We start from the raw sequence: 20,657 nt of genomic DNA, 5'->3' as shown, positions 1-20,657 counted from the left end.
CGAAATGGGTGCAATCTGTCATGGCTGCTGACGGTATAATGCACCGATAAGTGATGAATAATACTGTTCCGGCGAGAGCAATTACGAATGCCCTCCAGATAATCACACACACCCTTGAACCACGCTGACGTGCAGAAATGGTGACGATACGCCAAAACGCAAAAGTACTTGACAACAACACAGGTCTGGTAATCCCAGTTACTGAAATATAGGGCAATGACGCTCGTTTCTGTCGCAAAATAACAATTCATAAAACGAGATTCGTTTTCGACGCCGTGGAATGAAATCAGTGGGTACCCCAGGCCACAGGGCAGAGACGAGAGACGCTGACAAAATTTCGGTCAGAAAATCTGAAAGAATGATTTGAGGTTCTCGCGGAGGCCCTGATGATGGAGGCAGTTGGTTAACATCGACCAGACTACACGGCGCAACAACCCAGAAGACAGAAATCTTCGAGTCCAAAGACGTTTGTCTTCTGGGTTATAGCGCCGTGTAATCTGGTAGAACTTTACCAGCGATTCAAATACCCCTGCTGTCTTCATCGTCAGGGAGATTAACTCACCCCCTACAACCCAGAAGGCAATACCTTTGAAAGAACGAGATGAGACGTGCGAGATTTATGCAGAGGCAGGAAGTTAACGATGCATCTCCAGAAACTGGGGTTTGAGGGAGTGGAATGGACTTATCTGGCTCTGGACAGGGTACACTGCGGGCTCTGGTGAACACGTAAGTAAATATTTAGGTCCCATAAAAGGCGGGAGAGGGGATTTCTTGACTGGCTCGAATTCTTCACGCTGATGATGCTGTATCAACTAACACACCCTTCACCACAATCCCTGGACACGCAACATCCAGAAACGATCCATTTGTAACACAAGACTGAAAAGGCGTGTTCTTTAGAAGTACACTGACGTTCCAAAGGTGTTCTTCACATAGGTCACTGTTGCACTGTAATCGGAGACAACAAAACACGAACAACACCTTAACAAAAAAATAAAATCGACTTACCCGTGTCGCCTTCCGCTGGCAGGGGACCGACTGCTCCAAAAAACCTTTTGTCCAACACCTGAAGGAGCTGAAGAGCTGTCTCATGTACCAACGTTCTTGGACACCCGGTATTCATCAGAGTCACATTGATCACCGCAGTGTAATGGTCACACGGATACTCCCTGTTAAAAAAAACAAGCGCCCTTATTTTGGGAGCCAGCCGAACTTGCAAGAAATAAGTTTGTAAACTCACAGCGCTCGCACAGACGAAGCGGAGAGAATGCATCAGGAATTTTTCCTTCGGCAAACCAGCCCAAGAGTACACACGAAGTCTTCAGTTACTGAACGTCAAACAAACCGTCAATCAAAAACGTATATCGAAGCACACAGATTATTCCCAAGACATGAAATTTGCGTTAAAGAACATCGATTTCTCCATCGCGGTGAAGCCTCTGCCGAAAACTACTGCGAGCTTCAAAATTAAATGCAACATACTGTACACGTAATCTCCAAGCATCGTGCATTTTAATTGTAGGTTATCAGACAGGACAATTACAGATGAAGATTCGAACAGCGGCAAGCAAATCACTTCGCCAACGTTCTAATTTTATCATGAATAAAACCACGATTTCTGCCTGTAGTACTCGGAGTGTGCTAACATCTCAAGGCATTCATCAGGTAAATCTGGTAACTGGACGTGAAGAATCTCTAAACCTAACCTAACCTTACTAGCTTAATATCCTGTCTTCTGTCCAACGCGTCAGGTCAGGGGGGGGGAAGAGACGATGATGCACGACCCAACATTCAAACCGAGCTCGAATAATTAACATGTAAGACATTTGCACGTCCGACATGCAAGATTCCCTGCGCGTAATTTTAGAAATAAAAGAAAATTAATAATTTTTCTAGGAGTTTTCTCGCAAAAATTACCTTCCTCTTTTTTCGCAACTTTTACGGACGTTGTATAAGTTTTCTATATTCCAACGCCCCCCTCCCCGTGTCTAATTTTCGAAACAGAACCAATATTTGTCCCAGGGTTCTTCATATGAGGAGCATATTTTCAATTGCCTTTCTTTACCTGCGAGTCACTTGGGGGGGGGGGGGCGGATTTCGGATATTATATACAAATAGACGTCTTTCAGTAACAAGAGATAAGTAGCTCGTGTGACTGTGCAGTTACTGTCTTGAACTTCAGAATCCATAACAGAAAACCAATGACGATAAAACCGACTTCTCCGATTAAAACACTCTGAAAACGGAAATGTATGAGACATGTTTACCTTCACGAATAATTATGCAGGTTTCGAAAGAAAGAAAAAAGCTTTTCAATGAGAGTGCAGAATAATAGCAGTCGGTCGCCGCAATGGCTAGTTACAGGCTGGGCGACCCGAGTTAATCCCCGGGAGGGGCAGGAATGTTTCTATTCGTGATGGGCTGAGCCCCGTACTGCTTTCATATGCAATTAGCACAGAGGCTCGTTCTCCCGGGGGGTAACGCGCCTGGAGCGCGGACCTAACCAGAACTCCATTTAGCGTCGAGATTAACACTGAGTAGAGTTTTACCTCCGAGGCAAGGGTGGGATTACGAACGTCGATTACCAAGGGCATGTTCTCGGTGCGTTTTATGTGATTAGGGTAAAAATAAGGAACCTAGCAAACTTGTATCAGCTGTGAAGTAAATTACAAAAATTGAACATCGCCTTATTGCTGAAAAGAGAATACGTTTACATTAGTTTGTAGCCAGTGGCAGACAGCCAATTATTCAGTAAAAGTTTAATGAGAAACTTTATTAATTATTAGAGACTTCTTTTCAAATTTCTCAATAATTATATTATTACTCTTTAAAAAGGCGAGTTTTCGGAGGGAGGGTAGGCTTCTATCAGCTTCTCCAGAACGACTTTGTTCCGCGTAGCTAGTTCAACATAGAAAAACATTTTAATAACCTGAGTTGTCAACTTTTAAACACAATTATTTTTTATTTCTTTGCACTTTGAAATTACCTGTCTCGGCGCATGTTTATTTATCAGTGTTACCGCAATGTAAAATTAAAGTTTAATTAACAGAAAATACATTTTCTGAACGTAAACACGAACACCATCATTTCTGCTATCCTGCTGAAACTGTGATAAGAAATTTTTATAAACAATTAAATGCGGATGACTGTCTTTCGGGAAGCCGCGCCGTATAGTCTGGTAGTTTATCGACGTTTCGGAGGTGCTCGCTGCCTCCAACATCATCAATTAATTAAATTATATATTTATAATTTGCGAGATTACTGTCTTCCAGCATTCTGCAATGCAACATACACTTATAAAAGCAGCAAACCAGAAGCCCCGAGCATAACCAGTCCGTTCAAGATCCATCTGCGTCTCGAGCGGTCTCTTACGTTCAGGTTTTATGAACGAAATTTTGTACAAGTGTCTCGTCTTTCCCTGCGTGCTACACTCTGAGCCCACCCACAACTCCGTAACAACAGGTATCTTGAATTATGAAGGTTAGGCTTCTCAAAATGTCCAACGCCCTGCACGCCAGGGGGGGGGGGGGGGGTTCCAGCCTTTAACTCAACGACTTCGCCAGTCATTTGTGAGAACAGATCGTCACATGTCTGGTCGAAGGTTACCCACATCATAAATGTCACTTCAACTCAATCATCCCTCAGCCAGCTGAGCAACTACTGGCTTCACAACCAATCCTCGTGCCTCTCGGTTCGCAGTTTTGGAGAGACGCCCGTAGGAACAACGAAGCAAAAATTTTTAAGCCCTTCACCTTCGACGTATATTATGAAGCAACCTTAATAAACAGAATTCGACACGCTGCGAAAATCTAGTTACAGAACTAAAATACGTACAAGTGCGAAATTAATTTATTCAGCTTGAAGGCTTCCTTTAAATTTATTACAGTACGAGCTCAGCTGATAATCATAAACACGAACTTCATTTTATAGATCAGAGGCTTATATTACGAGGGTTGTTGCCAGGGAAACGCGCAGATCAAGATACGGTACGGTAGTCTGTGTAACGAAAGATCTCATTAGCCTACCAAAAAACAATAAATAAAACGAATCTGTACAAATATTCATTCTTTAATAACTTAAAAAAAAAAATTTGCACTACATTGTTCATAATTTAAGTCAATCTCGCAAAACCTAAATAAACATATTAAAATTAATGCCACATTTAAGAAAATACGCGATGGCAGAGTAATTGGATACAATCCTAAATGAATAAGAACAGCGAGGCAGGCTAGACGTAGTGACAAAGAGCCTCATCTAAATTTACCCTCGAATACAATTCAATTCCTGGCGTTTCGCTTCATATTTTCCGTTCTGTACATTCCATCTGCTTTAGACATATTTTAGCGTCCATGAAACAGATGAAACAAGATTTTATAACTTAAATTATAAAACTGCGTCGAACGATGAGGGTAGAGATGAACATCCCGCAACCCTCTGCGAAAGAAAAATCCAGCGCCATCTCTGTCGTGGTCTACCCAGTTGACGTCTACGCCCTGCTTGTGGGGTAGTTACCATCGCAGCACTTACGAAATTCAGAAACGTACAGAATTTACGTCTCCGTCAACCTGAGAAGTGGTGATTTCCTGAACAGGATACGCCACTCCGGGGGAGTTAACGCGAGATAACATCCCAGACACGTGGTAGGAATACCAAAACCTCCACCAATCACCCGAAATCGGTCTGGCAGGGCGTTCTTAGGCGCATAAAACGGTGAATACAATTCGAAAGACGCAAGACTTCGGCTAATCACGCGTGGAACAGCGATCATTTCCTTAAACAGCATTAACCTACTAATCTTTGCAATGGCGAAGTGCGGTGTTTTCTTCGCGGTACGGACTGAAACCTCAGACACTGTTTAGACGAGCTTCGGATTCAAGGGGTTATAAACAAAAAAAAAATAAAAGAGATAAATTGACTCGGTGAACACGTTCGCTGGGGCTGAGTTACACGAACAAAATTCTACTCACGTACAACACAATCTTGAACAAATGGGTACAGTAGGTAAGATTTCAGGTTCTCACTGACTACCTACAAAGACGCTCTTTTACCTCGCGCTGAAGATCGTTGCCAAGGCCAGGAAACAGCCGTCGGCCACTTCGGGGGATCCCGTGTAGCACCGGTCAACTACCCAGTCAAGGAGAGGCCCAATATCCGGATTGCATTCAAGCAAAAGAACGACAGTCTCTCGGGCCAACTGGTAGATCTGCAACAAAGAATCATAACAGCGCGGATAAGGCGCAGTGTCGAAGCGTCATAAGTGCATGACGCACGGCCCTCCTCACGAGTTGACAGTCAAGAATTTCCCGGCATTTTCAAGGGACCCCGAAAGTTCACTGTCGTGTCGCCACTGGACCTCACATCCTGAGCCACATGAATCAGTCCACACCCTCAGAAGCCATTTCCTTAAAACTCGTTTTAATATTATCCTCCCAATCACGCCTAGGTGTTCCGAGTGGTATCTTTCCTTCAGTTTTTTTTTTCAGTCAAAATGTATTTATCATCTTTCTCATACAAGCTTACGCCACGGTGATATTCATTTCAATTTTCTTCTTCGGAACAGAATTCACCTTTCACGGTGAATATGTCGATTAAGGTATAGCTCAGGCATTAAAATGTCAACGTTGTAACGCAATTGCCAAAAAAGGACTGGGTGACTGACTCGAAAATGAGGTTAGGTCAGTGTATCGTCACAAACAAAACTGACTACTGTGTGAGATCTGAGATTCTCACGGCGACTATGAAGATGGAAGTAGTAAGATCCGCCGAAACATCGATCAATATCTACCAGACTACGCGGAACAACAACCCCGAAGACGGCCAACTTCAAACTCATGTCTCGTTTACCTACTTCAGCTGTATGAACACACACACACACACAACAGAATCTCAGCAAAGTTAAGTCGAGAAATAATGAAAAATTAAAGAGCACATCTAGTAATTAGAGTTTTCGATCTGGGTGCTGAGAAGCCAGCCCTAATTATATTCCTCTCTCAAAGTGAGATTGCAGCATACGAACGCCACTGAACGGAACAGAACGGAACTTGGGCTGCTAACGGAAGGGGTGGTGGTTAAGCAGACGTTGGCGAACGGGATTTGGTCCAGACGTTAATTTACGTGGCCTCAGAATTAAGGCAAAAGTGTAAGACGTCGGGTACTTTAAAGGGTATAACATCATTGCAACTACGAACGTCTTATGCAAAAAATCACAAAATTATAACCAATTTTTAAAGCTTTCGGGTATTCCCGTTGATGCAAATAATATCAGCGTTTTGTGTGTGTGTGTACCAACAGAAACTTCAGTAAAATCCACAAAATAAATTATTGTATTTTTTCTTTTTTTTTAGAAAACTAAATTCCAATTTATACCACATTTAAAATATATTTCTTACACTGTACAAACTTTATAGCATATCGTAACTTGCTTAAAATTGAATCCTTTCACAAGGAAATGCTTACGTTCTACAGGACATAAATGGTATTCCATAAATGGCACATGGCCTCTTTAATATGAACACGTATAATACATAAAAAGTTATCTCTGACGAAGGGGCAGGAACATTTTAAACAGAACACACCCACTACAGTGATGATGTCAATGGAAAAACATCAGAATATCGAAAAAGCAACAATGACTGTAATCTATGGAGTGCTTTCTAAGAGAATAAAGGAGTACTAACACATAAAAGCAGTTGAAAATTGGGACACAGACATAAGACGCCATTATAAGAAAGAGACAGCAGCGCTATTTACAGACGACAACAAAAGAAACTAAAGAATCGAATATATGACAATTATCAAACATTCTGAGGAAGATCGCAAGAAACATCGCGCGATTCATGCGTAATACACAACGTTAACGACGCACAATGGCTTACAGAAATAGAACGGACAAAACATTCGATGAATCCTAAAATATCAGTGGATAGAGCAGCACGTCAAAGAATCAGATTACTTCAGAAGACTACCGATGTTCAGATGATTGGCCGGTTACAAGCAGACACCTTTCCAGGAATTTCGTCTGCTTAACAACCTACGTGGCTCTTCTCGACCTTTCGCGCGACTCAAGGATCGGAAAGACTGCAGTCGCCAGCCTAATCAACAAAGTCCTGACAATTTATGGAACTCGAAGATTCATTATCGTCACTGGGCCCTATCCCGAGTCACCTGAGTCCACTCCAAACTCAACGTAAGATACATTTTAATATTATCCTCGAACCTCTGCAGGTCGATGTTGGTCTTCTGGGTTCCAACGCATCCATACCAAAACATCAATCTGATTCATGACGAAAACTAATAATTTTAATAATAATAATAATAATAATATTGCTATTAATCAAGTATCGAGCGTCTCCGCCAAGTGATTACCAATCCAGTTTCGTATTCGGGAGACAAGTCAAAACGTGCCCGTACGCGGGCTATCCTCTTTCTCGTGGTTTTCGTCAGTTCTTCCATAGAAATTCCTGGACGGTACCTTCAATTACGGCATGACCGATGACTTCCATTTCCTTTCGCTAGTTATCACATCGTTCGACGTCATTTAAAATAAACTACTGCACCCGCGGTTAAATAACGCATAAATAAATAAAATTTGTGGTCATTATTCCCTGCGATTAACTGAAAAATCTTACAACGTACGAACTTCTAATTTTGCACGCCGAAGTGAGATAAGAAAATGCCCACCTACTGTGACAGACGCCGCACATTCGCATCAGCGGAGATGGGCTCATTAGGTTCTTATTAACCTTGGCTAGCCAAGTAGTCACTTTCCTTGACTAAAGTAACATCATCACCCTTGGTTTGTCTAGATAGGTCACGTAGCACGTATATTCCGTGTTATTTATTTACCAAATTTAGGGGCACGTTATTCGTCCCTCGTCCCCCACAAATGTCCAGACAAATTACTTCACAGCCTCAGACTTACGAGAGAATGCCCCCCCCCCCAAAAAAAAGGCCACACGTGCACCAGACAATCGCGGTTTCAAATCAACAGCTGTCATCACCATTACTACAATACTCAATCAATAAATTGATTTTTAAAATCGTCAGTATTTAATGTGAAACTTAGGAGCATCACACACAAATTGGGAGGTGCAGGATTCGAATCTACGTTTTCCTCAGTCCTTAAAAACAAATGCTACGATAGTACATTATAATGTACACGCCCTCTTAACATTCACAAACACGATAACGTCTGACGTAACGTAAAGTACGCTCTTCTTAAGAGCACGTAGCATCCTGTCCCAGGGGCTGAAACGTATTTCTTAATTAGGTCTCACAAAACCCGGCTTCTAATTATTAGGCAGAAATACATTTCCCTTTCAAACCACTAACATGTCACACGACCCAATTAGCCCAGTGTCAAGTACATAAACACGAGCCAAAATTCTCGATTAAAGGCGTCTGAATTATTAAAACATTCTCCTAGAACCACCGTCTTCGTAATGCACAAGAACTTCGAAAATTCATTTCTAAACGTTCCTCAAGAAGGTGTATCACGATTATTTATAATTTTAAAAAAACCGAATTACCTTGCCACGCAATAAAAGATTAAAAGCGACGAGGTTTTCGCAAAAACAAAGTTTGAGACTCTACATACAACAGCCAGGAGGCGCGTAGTAGAATGAACAGAACGTAACTTCGTATCGGTGCGTAATTTTGCCCAGGCGATGAATAACAACTAAAAATTCAAAAAAATTAAGTACTTATTATTATAAATATAAAGTTTTAATAAAAATAGAAGGCTAAGGAACGCAGAGGTCAAAACATCTCACTGATCCAATCAGAAATGAAGATGTTGTGCGATCTTGGAACAACCTTCAAACATCCGATCTGACGACGATTGGTGCAATAGCAAATGACCTGCCAGTAGATAAAAAGTTGGAAGCATCGATTAGACGCACGAAGACAGTTCCCGGTCGTACGGTCCAATGCGCTAACCGTACTGAAACCTTCGTAACTTAATTGGACCTACGGCCCTGTTAGGCCTGCTTGATAATCCACAAGTCCGCATTTTTTACGTCTCGTACAAATGTCGCTGTAAACAGCGTTAACCAGTTGATCATCGTAATGGTAAAGAGTGGTGTTTTCTTCGCGGTACGGGCTGAATTCTTAAATGTTATTTGGCCTATCTTAGACGTGCACTTCGACACACAGGCGAAAAGACTAATAAATATTCAGCACAAAGAAAGAAATTCATTCAGTAACGAAGTGGAACCGAAAGTGACGTGAGTGCAAAGTTTGGTGCAAATTGGTACATCCATTCTCGAGTTGTATGCGAACACACAACTCGGAAAGACGAGCTTCTACATTTTCTGAGGGAACTGAGGAAGACCACGAAAACCTTCAGTCATGACAGCCTGTCCCTTGGAAGATATTTTAATCCGGCAACTCCCGAAACCGAAGCAGGAATGCTAACCACTCGGTCTCGACGTTCGAATTGTTCTCCTGTAATAAGCAGCATTTAACTCCGTATCGCGCGACGTGATCAGAGAAAACAAATAAACGTTGGATAAAGCTTTCAGCGAGAACAAGAGAAAATAATTTTTTACACTTTTGCGCAACCACAGATTCTAACAAACACAATACAGGCTCTTCTAATACGTCAAGACTTTCAGAGGAATTGACAGAAAACAATTTCTCTCGTATCCTTAATTAACCACGCTCAATGCATTTCCACGTAACAGCAGTAATGTGTTTTCTGTGCGCACAGAAGCGGAAGGCTGGTTTCGGTATTGAAAATTACAAAGCTCACGTTCATTACACACGCCTTTGGTCCCGCAGGCAATATTTACAGCTCAACATAATTTCCCGTTCTTTTTTACAATTTATCTATTTTCTTTGACGGAACAAACATTTTCCAACCCCGTACCTCCGTCTGCAGCAGACAGGCCTCGATAAGAAAAACCGCTGAGAGCCTCAACTGTGCTTGACTTCTAGTCTACATACAATGCATTCAGACCACTTGGCTCATAATCCGCTTTCTGAAGCTAACACGTGCTCATCTGACAAGTCGATGCTGATTTTCTGCGTACTACCGCCCTGAAGATGGAAGCAGTATGTACTTCCGAAACGTTGGTATCTACATATATGTTCACAGGGTGTTATTACCCATAGGAACCAACATCTTCACCGCCTCAAATCGAATACTCTCAGTTGAGAAATCCTCCGAAGGCCGTCCACCACATCTACGACCCGTCCTCACAGACCAGACAATCATCGCCAAGCGCTTAGTACTCCAGTCATATTCTGGCGGTCACGGGTTCAACTCTTGGCGCAAAACTAAATTTCACTTAAAGCCACGGAACATTTTCAGAGATTAAAATTGCAGACAGAAGGTGAATACATGACTAACGCATTCATTAACGCAAAGACTGGACAAAGACAGACAGACTGACATTAAAGCTCAAATTACATTCATAACTGGCTGAGACCTGTTCATCGCAAATCATCAGCAATTATTCATTTAATGCACCAAAGAGAAATCGCTTGAAACAGCATCAGACAAAACTTGAGAGAAAAAAATAAATTAGCAACAGAAATTAAAGTCTACACACCAAAAGACATTCGGCTTTAATGCAAATGCCTCGTGTTCACATGAAAGAAACTTCACGGCCCTCTTTAACTCATGATTACAGGACCAGACCTCCACGACACCACTACTCCAACTCACGACTCTCAGCCGTCATCTCGATGCGACAAAGACGCGCAGAAATTTAGAAAATTTGTTTTCAAAGAATTCACCTGTGGCGAAAAGTCAATACAAAACTTCATCAACATTATTACAAAGATTAATTAAATACGTCTAAGATGTCCGTCGGCTATGACGTGCCTGCCACAAGCAGCTCTCGCTGAAATCTGACCTCTGCCTTCAAATCTAATGACTCTGGAAGGCCGTCAGTCGCCAGCACTCGTACAGGAGACGATAAAACTGAGACAGAACGCAGTTAACGTACGACAAAAAAGAAGCACTTTGAGGATCCTACCTTTTCATCGCGTGAGGACAACAACATGTCAAGCCAAGGATACAGCATCCCGTCCTCTGCCAAGCCCTGAGGATTGAAGCAAGGACCACAGCACAGCAGAGCGCTCATGGCCTGCAGGGCCGACAACTGAAGTTCGGAGCACGGCCGGTCGTCGGCGTCCTGACCCGATGTCGGGTGACCGAGCGGTCGGCCAAACCGCCCGCTCCAACCGGCAAACAGGGCGAACAGGTTGCAACGCACGTCTCTCTTCAAGAGCGACAGGCACGTTTCCACTGCAAGGAACAAGACGCAATCACGCTTCCGCGTAAAAAAACTTCCATGGGCCCACGGCTTTAATCTGTTTACATACGCCGAGTACATCTCGCCTCAGAGACCACTCATCCTGACTGTCGCGTGGTTTTCCTCAATCTCTCCAAATACCACATTAATTTTAAAAAATAGGCCTTGACCACTTCCTTCCACAGCCTTTCCAATGTGCTATTCACTCGTCATGCTGTAAATTGACGCTGTATTCCACGAGCCACTGAAATACTTACAGGAAAAGCTCTTGATCATCTTGCGAATAAAGTTGCAGAAGTGCAATTTGATGTCCCTGACAGCCGGAGCTTCTTTGTCCGCCTCATTCTCTAGGTAGAGTCGCGCTCCATCGATGTATTCGACAAATGTCGGATGAAGGGACTGCGTATCTCTGTCCAAAACGCAAGGACTGTAATAGAAATAATTTGTAAAGTACAAAGCGCAAAAAAATACGCCTTAGCGTTTTATTTTGGTATTGCACGTGCGTCCGATCTTCATTCGTTTTCAAATGAACGATTCGAAAACCTTCAGAACTGTATCTGCTACTTGCAAGATGAAGTTTAAATAGCGAATGACACGGAGTTCAAACCAAGTGCAAGCGTACCTAAATGGTTCTGATCATCCCATCGACAACCGACGCCCGGGCTCCTCACGCGGGTTCATGGCATGGGCGTTCTTTATTTAAGTGGAATATCGTCGCACTATTCGAAATATTCCGCAGACTTACCTGACACCGAACGTGCCATATTCTGCCACAAGTTCAAAAACTCTGACTAACTGCAGTCTCAAGGCGTCGCGCCTCCGTCTGCGTCTCATGTTCTCTTGCTTTCTGTCGACAGCTTCGCGGATATATATCACCAGTTCTTCCATCAGGTCCCTGAAAAGGATACAAATCTAAAGATTTCAGGTTTTCACGGCAATCTCCTAGGCTGCAGAGATGCGTAGTCTGATAGAATCATCAGGGCGATGACTTGTCCTCTTTCTCACTTAAGAAACATCAACATGGTTGCAACGTTGCCACTTTCAAAGAGTTTATATTTGTGAAAATGGATCCAATTATAAGAATAAGTGACGGTGTTATAAATCCACGAGGAGTATAATTAGTTTGCGGAACTTACTTGAGAGCATCCGAGTTAACTTTGCCTAATGCGTGAACTGCCGCATCCCTCACGTCAACAGTTTCACAGCGCAAGAGCGGAATTACCAGTTTGTACAATCCTGCTGGTGACACATTCCCTCCAGGAGACTTGTTGTCATTGCGCTCGGTTGCGAGACTGTCCGGCGACGAACTGCAAGATAATCGTAACACGTCACTCTCCTTCCCAGCAGCGAGCATCCTACAGATGATGACAGGTAAATTCTTTATTTATTAACACATACCTGAGACTGAGATCCGGAGACGCACATCTTACGATTGGGCTCGGAACAGGAGGAACAACGCGAAATGCAAACGTCACATAATTTTTCCATACATGCATGTAAATATCTCTCTCATTAACGGGTTTCTTTACGGTGGTTGAACCCCTCAGTAAGGAAGCTCTATTATCATTCACGGGCCTGTATTAAAAGAAAAACACGTGCTTCAGCATTAAATTCAACAAGGAACCAAAAAATATTGCTTTGTAAGCTGCGACGTTCGGTACGAAATTGATTAAACACGATTAAATCCATTCCATCCGCTGATCTGACAACAGAAGTCCATTGCATTAGCAATGGACTGTACCAGAAAATCTCAACCTCTTCCAGATCTGGGTCCAATTAGCATGTGTACTGGTTATTAATTTGATGTTCTCCATAAAGACGTACAGGTTTTTACTGCCAAATACCGACCACATGAACAAAAAATGTTTTCTGAATTCAGGTGACTGTCCGTTATCATATATACACGGTGACACGCCGTTACGGAGTAGATACTCACGTTGGGTCAACAACTGAAAAGAGAGGATTTATTCTGCCATACACAATTGGCCACGAGTGCATAACAGCAGATGGACAGAGGGAAAGAACTCGACCTCTTTCAAGAAATCCAAACAAACAGGTGCTCCAAGGATCAACACCATTCAGGTTCAACGATGAAGAACTTTTGGTACTGTTTTCATCCTGAAAACCTGCAAGGATGAAAAGAATCTGGTCACCATCTGCCACAACTCAACACTTTCAATGTTTCAGTCCACACACATTAGATTTTATCAGCAGACAAATTAAAGACATGATTCAGCGACAGAATTTGTAGGCCACATAGAAAATATTTACCTGCAGTCCAAACGCATGAGCTACGATCGGCGATCCACTGGAGATCTACATTGGAGACAGACAGTGCCGCGGCCTTTTCTGCAGGTGGGAGCATTCCCAGACATTTCTCCATGACTTGCGGACAGCAACGGTCGATTACGTCAATAACTGGCTGGTCATCTTCGCAGCATCCTACGCTCTTGATCAGCATCTTTACCTCTCGCAAAATGTGGACTGACAGACGACGTGGGTAAAGACGGCAATTGCACAACATAACTAGGGCAAATCCTTCCACAAGATGGAAAACATTTGACACAGGCTCCATTTTCTGCAAAATAATTACAGACAGTTCCATAACGACCTAACATCACACGGTTTAAAATTAGATAGCTACAAACACCATGTTTATTTGTACATTTCATTCTGTCTAAAGAGAAACTTCATTTTCTCTTTGAAGATTTGCTCGTCTTTGTTTCACTAGTCTCTTTTGTATGCAGCAAACAACTATTTGTTTTCTACAAAAAGTAATTTATTTTTATTAACTACATTCTACCAGGGTTAAATCAGAACTTCTCACAAAGCATCGTCACAACTTACTGTTTGCATTTTAAATGACAGAAAAATAAATCTGAACTCAAAATAATGTCTCTGAGGCATCCTGCTTTAGACCGGCGATACAGAATGCGCGCTGGTTCGAGTCTCGGGGAAAAAGAAATTTTCTCATGAGTTTTCAACCGGTGTATGGGACCGGTGCCAACCCAGCATCGTGAGGAAATTGGGGAGCTACAATGAGTAGCGTAATCCAGTCAGGAAAGCTAGCAATGGCTGGGGGTTCGTCGTGCTGACCACACGTTACCCTATATCTGGTTGGATGATGTGAACGTGAGGCCAGCAGTCAAGCTAGTCGGCTTTGGCTCTCTGGAGCTGTTAAGATAAAGATAAACCTTGGTAAGATGATAGATAAAGCTTTTATAAAAACTCCACACTCACTTGAACATGTTCAGCCTTTCTAGCCACTTGCAAATCTCTGTTCCCTCCACGAGCTCCATCAGATCCCATCGCATCTTTTGACCCACGCAGAGAATTTGGAGCCAGAGCATTCTTCCAGCTAGTAAGTAACTGCAGTAACATTCGTAGTCCATTATCCACCAACTGCGGAAATGTATCTTGAACATCACGGGCAAGAAACTGCGTAAACCCTGAAAAAAAATGGTGAAGCCTGACGACAGTGATATGAAGTGTATCGAGCACAACTGGACTTCAAAAAATTCCCCTGTGTAAAGAAAATGCTGACTGATAAAATTCCACGCATCAATCAATGAAATTTAAAACGTGTTGCAACCTTGTGCATGCACGATGATATTCTTTAAACATGTGGCACCAACAACAAGCTCACCATATATAACATCTTGCCTCCAATCAGGAAAATCCATGACAAGTGTTTGAAGACTTTGATATGCAAGTCCCCTTAATTCTTCGTCCATGTGAACTGTTAACCTTGCCAAAAGATCGACTAATTCGGTACCAGTCATTCCATCTGGTATGACACGAGGAACGGCAGCAACACACGTTCTAAAGAGATCTATGCGGGGCTTCCGTTCACCAGTCAACATTTCATCTGGTTCCTGGAAAGAAACAGAGCCATACAAAACCTCTCAAATTACCCCAATAACAAACCAGCATTACCAATAAGCACATAAATTCACATGACATTGTGCCAACCTTATTAACATTCTGTGTACTAGTCATCATTAGTGGCCGTCCGTAGTGAACATCTAATGCTCTAAGGATATCCACAAACACTCGTCGGACATGAGGAAAATACGACGACATCCCAATACTGCGAGCAGTGTCTTCAGTCAACATCTGGTTAAACACGAAAACAAAATTAGCAATTCTTCGGAAGATATCAATTATGTCAGAACCAAAGCGACACTGCTGACCTCAATTTCAAGATTTGTCACTTGTTTAAGTACATTATAACTTAAAAAATTGTAGCGTATGGTAGGAATAATATCAGACCTGCTGCTGACAACATGGCCAGAGTCCTTGACAAACAGCGTTACAATAGTCAGAATGATATGGTACATATTAAGAATAATTATTTATCCCCTTCCTTCCTTCACAAAAATTAAGGAAAGTTTCAACTATAAAAGAGCAAGTCACTGCAGAGACAAATAATAAGCATCTTAACTTCATTCTAAATAAAAGGAGTGTTATTCTGCGTATGTTAAACAACAGGATAAGAAATCAGAAGGATATGACACATGCCTTGTTCAGGAATGTCTTTTTGACTCGGAGTGTGTTGCCCGAAGGAAGAACTCCCATCGTACGTGGCATGGGTGGCTCGCCTTCCTTCTGCTGTAAACTGTCTGCCACTACAAGGAATGCTCGAAGTCCAATGCTCATTCTCTCAGGTGTGAGAATAATCTTAATTGGCCGCCCTACTGACAGCAAGTCAAACACAATCTCACGCATTGCAAAATCCAAACGTTCCTGTTAAAAAAAATAAGTGACAGTGACATTTTTACAACAATCTTTAATCTTACTCCAAGACCATCTCATGTTTAGATTATTCAAGCCCAGTTGTCAAATCCCGTCAAAGATACAGCTTAATAAGTACGAAAAATCACTATGCAATAACACATTCTCATTCACGTGTTTCACGACAGTCACGTGATATTTTCTAATCTGCATTGTTAATACCATTTCTGTACATCACCTGGTTTAAGAGTCTGTATAAACACACACCTGAGCAATGAACTGTATTATCTTGACGAAGATATTGAGCGGGGTGTCTCTCGGAACCACGGCTTTAGAGCCCTTCGGGAACAGAGAGTTTACGATGCTCTGCAAGCGTGACTGAGTTGCAGAATTACTTTCACACTTGATTCTGATCATGTACACCCACAGTAAGCGATACAGTGATTCTGTAAGAACAAAAATACTCATGTAACACTCAAACTAAGTGACTGATAAGCATAGAATTACACTGAGAAACCATCGCGATACCTACCTAGAGCGACCCGACACATCTTGGGGTCTCTGTTTTTAAGATGTGAAAGGCACATTGCCAGAAAGTAGTGCCAGTTTTGGAGAAAAAAGATCTTCTGACTGACACAGAGAAGACAAGTGACTAGAGGAAACAGAGCCAGTCTGTGTTTTGACTTGGTACACATGTCCAGCGTCTGTGAATACAACATCTCAACAAAGTTCTTCAGACATGGAACATTCACCTCATTTTTCACAGTCTGCAAAAGAAAAAACAGAAAGAACATAAAAAGCTGTTGATGTTGACCTTCTGGGTCGTGACGCTGTCAGGACTCGCAAGTGGGTACCAGTGTTTTTAGGGGAACGTGCTGCATCCATCTTGAAGGCTAAAATGACCATACCCACCTACAAGTCCACAAGGCATCAACAACCCTGAAGACCATAATTAACATGTTTACTGAGCTAAGAACCTCAAACCTAACACACAAAGTCACTTTTATTCAGTCAATCATTCATTTAAAAAAACTCCATTCCTGTTAGGACTAAATAATATTGCTAATTACAAATCTAGGCTGACTTCAGGACACATCAGAGGCTACTTACAGCTGCAACAGGGACTAGAATTTCAACAAAGAGACCAGCGAGCGCATGTTTCACATCCTTATCTTTCACCTCAAGGAAGTACTGAGCACACTCTTGCATAAACTGAAATGATGCTTCAAATTCTTCAATAGGTACCATCTGAAAATAAAAAAGTATATAACTTATATGAAAATTAAGACTCCCTACACTTATTAAAAGAGACTTTCATAGAAAATCTGAACATAAATGTGTGTGTGTGTGTGTGTGCATACGGATGTGCGTATGTCTGTCTAATTATAAATGTACAAACAGTACATTCCACTGACCAGCGCCATTATCTGCATCTACGTGTTCTAAAAATATATAATTGCCATGTCTCATCTCACACACTTTACACATATTCTGCCTAGATGTTTAAATATGAATATCAAGATATCAAATATACGCGTGCGTGTCAGTGAAATTTACTTTATTTACATGTATAATTACACAGACACAGACCTAAGGGAGATCTTGCAGGATTATTTTCAATTATATTTATGTCAGACATTTATGAGCGAGACTCGGCATTCAGAATACAAGAGCTGAGATCAGCAAGAATTTGTTATTAATTAATAATCCATCTACACCCTCACCTCCTACTAAACCACACTTCACAAACATATAAGGTGCGGTTACAGTTTTCTATTTTATTCTTTAATTTTTCTGGATAGCAGACAAAGACAAAAAATACCGAAGGCAGTGTTAGCAAGCGTTCCTAGAACACAAAATTTCAATCTGCTCAGCAGACAACGCCACAACGCACCACGAAACTTTCTTTGTACCTTTACTCGGAAAAACTTCATGCCCATGAGCAGCGAAATGATGCTCTGCGTTGTGTTTGGATTTGGTTCCTTGCTCTTCAGTTCTTTCAGTTCAGCCATGAATCTCTTGCGAACGGACATGAATCGAGACTGGGCCAAAGTTCCGATAACTTCTGCATATAAATCAGCTATAATGTGTATGTTTGCTGCATTTGGTCCACTCTGAATTCTGAAAAATTCCATCAAAATTTAAGAAAAATTAATTAATACAGAAACCTGTCAACACCTAAGGCTATTAATGTCTATGAAATGAAGATACATTTCCATACTCAAAAGTATCATTTCTATGACACATTAACACACAAATTTTCAGACTAGGTTCCAAAGATCTATATATACATATACACTAATTAAAATTATAACTGCTACCATAATAACAGCTATGGCTATCAATCTGGTGAGTATATTTACCCTTCCCTGTACTTAAAGTGCTTGAATGCTAGGTTCTCTATGTATGTAACAAGATCATCTTGTCCAGGATGAAAAGACAGTTGACGTAAGATTTCTATCAGCACAAGACAGAAGATAAATTCCACTGCTAAATCCCGCCGTTCTTGAAGAGTATCCGCCTCACTGCGTTCCACATTTTCTGTGCTGGAAAGTCAGACGATTCATTTAGAAACAATCCATGTTGCAACACAAAACATGTATATCTACTGCCAAAACTGGTAATACCACCATACAAACCTCAATCTAATTCAGGGTTTCTCATAATTTATTTAAAAAACAGTATCAGAATATTCACCAATTACAGTGAATCCCATTGTCTTAGTTTTTTACATATTATCTTATTTGTTTATCAAATGCAATAATAACCCTTAGGTGATTCCATAAAAAGCAATGAAATTCTTGGTTTGTTAGGTTTCTGGACTTTGTCCATCATCTGGTGTTAAAAATTACTCATTTCAAGGAGTGAACCTTGGCCAGTTATTGAGATTAGTTCAATCTAATGGACCCTACAGAGTAGGTTCCCTTCGCTTTTACAACCCCTGAAGATGAGTGCAGATCCAGTCACCAAAACATGTAATTTTATAATACAGGATGATGGACAAGGTCCAATAACCTAACAATCAAGATTGTAGTACACCATCATGAGAACCCTGCACAAAGAAATTCTTAACCAATTAAGTGACAAAAGCATTTCAAGAACTCTGTTCCACGCAATTAGTTGATCACATAAGAACATGGCGACAATCACTCTTAAAATATTTCACCTTTTCCCTTTCAAGTCCACCTTCCTCTGCTCAGTTGTTCCTCCATCCACCATCTGCCTTTCATACCATGCAAACAGAGCACGAAGAATGGATGGCAAGCAGTGTTCAGCTACTGAACCAAATGCACTTAACAACTGGTCAAATTGTGAATCTTCTCCCCTCTGCAGAACTTTGGACAATGGCCGCTCCTGTAATACAAAAGACTAGCGTGTGTTGTCAGAAACATTATGATCAGAGCCTATACAGGTTTGATTGATTACAAATTACAGTGCATAAGTAATTCAGGAAGAGATTAACAAGATAAACAAACAAAAACTGTAAGCATATTGTTAAACTCCATAAATAACTTTAGCAGCAGGAGCGCATTTAAATTCACTACAAACAATGAATATAAAAATGCAATTGGATATTTCGCTAAACTGGAAATGCTGACTGACCAAGTAAACAAACAATTTACATTCATATTGCTTCAATTCCATTTATACACCCATCAACGAATCTCTATTATTATCATCGTCATCATCTTGTTATCATTATCACCAACACCATCATCTTTATTATTTCAAGACAGAAACAAAGTACATTCAGTACCAGTGGTTCAGCCATCACAGCTTCCATTTTCTTTTCTGCCTGAACAGTGAACTCAGCAAAAAGGGTGCGCATAACAAACTCTCCCGGTCTGATGTCCATGTCTATGTGGACACAGGCTGGGTATGGGGACCGCTCCTTGTGCGCGCCCCACGGCAGCACTGTGCCACTTGCACTCCCAGATCTCACGCTGTCACTACCTGAAATTGATTTGAGACAAGTAAAATGAATCAGTACTATAAACAAATTACTAATTACTGAAGACATTTATGCACTGATTTTCACTTAAATAAATTGTTTAGTGATAAGATTTATCACCTGATGCAGCAGTAACGGTTACGGTTGCACTGATATCAGAGCCTGTTGCTCTGCTCCCTTCCACAACATGTCCTGTTGAACCGCGGTCAGCAGCATCCAACAGCGCACTAGGATTCAGTTCATGAATCACCAAGTCAGTGTCAGGAGTTATGCCAGCAACAGAGGGCCCACTCTCAGAAACTTCTGCAAGGTTTCACACAATCACGTAATACTTAGTCCATTTCACCCCACGTACTAGTTAAGTTCAAATTCTTATAACAATTCTGAAATCAAGAACCTCAGGGAAATAGGTTTGAAGGGTGTCGATTGGATTCATCTGACTTAGCATAAGGACCATTGATGAGATCTAGTGAACACAGTAATGAACCTTCCGGTTCCATAAAAGCATGGAATCTGACTGAGCATTACACTAGCTTCTCAGGAAAGACTCTGCATTGTAGAGTTACGAACTTAGTTAATGCAAACTCAATCTCATAATCACCACCTCCCCCCCCCCTTTCCTAACCTAACCTAACTATAATTATTATAAAATCACATACTTGTTTTCAAAATGTATTTTTAACATCAACTGACATATATTACTCATATTT

The 20,657-nt window shown here is 41.4% G+C and overlaps 1 protein-coding gene across 2 annotated transcripts in view; it reads right to left on the bottom strand.

Moving 5' to 3' along the window:
• The window catches only part of fry (microtubule binding protein furry), a 67,978-nt gene that overhangs the window by 43,733 nt on the left and 3,588 nt on the right, over positions 1-20,657 (bottom strand). For both annotated transcript variants that reach the window (XM_087346977.1, XM_087346978.1), the window contains exons 4-24: positions 20,068-20,250; positions 19,753-19,949; positions 19,162-19,349; positions 18,359-18,541; positions 17,909-18,116; positions 17,106-17,243; positions 16,528-16,762; positions 16,263-16,441; positions 15,783-16,007; positions 15,234-15,377; positions 14,908-15,136; positions 14,502-14,710; positions 13,533-13,839; positions 13,198-13,387; positions 12,660-12,836; positions 12,398-12,568; positions 12,007-12,156; positions 11,519-11,688; positions 10,983-11,254; positions 5,049-5,203; positions 1,009-1,169 (exon numbers count right to left, since the gene is read on the bottom strand). In XM_087346977.1, coding sequence (XP_087203103.1) covers positions 1,009-1,169; positions 5,049-5,203; positions 10,983-11,254; positions 11,519-11,688; positions 12,007-12,156; positions 12,398-12,568; positions 12,660-12,836; positions 13,198-13,387; positions 13,533-13,839; positions 14,502-14,710; positions 14,908-15,136; positions 15,234-15,377; positions 15,783-16,007; positions 16,263-16,441; positions 16,528-16,762; positions 17,106-17,243; positions 17,909-18,116; positions 18,359-18,541; positions 19,162-19,349; positions 19,753-19,949; positions 20,068-20,250 — 4,071 coding nt within the window. The remainder of the gene's footprint in view (positions 1-1,008; positions 1,170-5,048; positions 5,204-10,982; positions 11,255-11,518; positions 11,689-12,006; positions 12,157-12,397; positions 12,569-12,659; positions 12,837-13,197; positions 13,388-13,532; positions 13,840-14,501; positions 14,711-14,907; positions 15,137-15,233; positions 15,378-15,782; positions 16,008-16,262; positions 16,442-16,527; positions 16,763-17,105; positions 17,244-17,908; positions 18,117-18,358; positions 18,542-19,161; positions 19,350-19,752; positions 19,950-20,067; positions 20,251-20,657) is intronic.

This window comes from Zootermopsis nevadensis, unplaced genomic scaffold (genome assembly GCF_977971745.1).
Source record: "Zootermopsis nevadensis isolate Lab colony 2312 unplaced genomic scaffold, Znev_1.0 Znev_ptg000011l, whole genome shotgun sequence".
NCBI lineage: Eukaryota > Metazoa > Arthropoda > Insecta > Blattodea > Termopsidae > Zootermopsis > Zootermopsis nevadensis.
The sequence above is the reverse complement of the archived record's forward strand: the minus strand, read 5'-3'. Positions and strand labels throughout refer to the sequence as shown.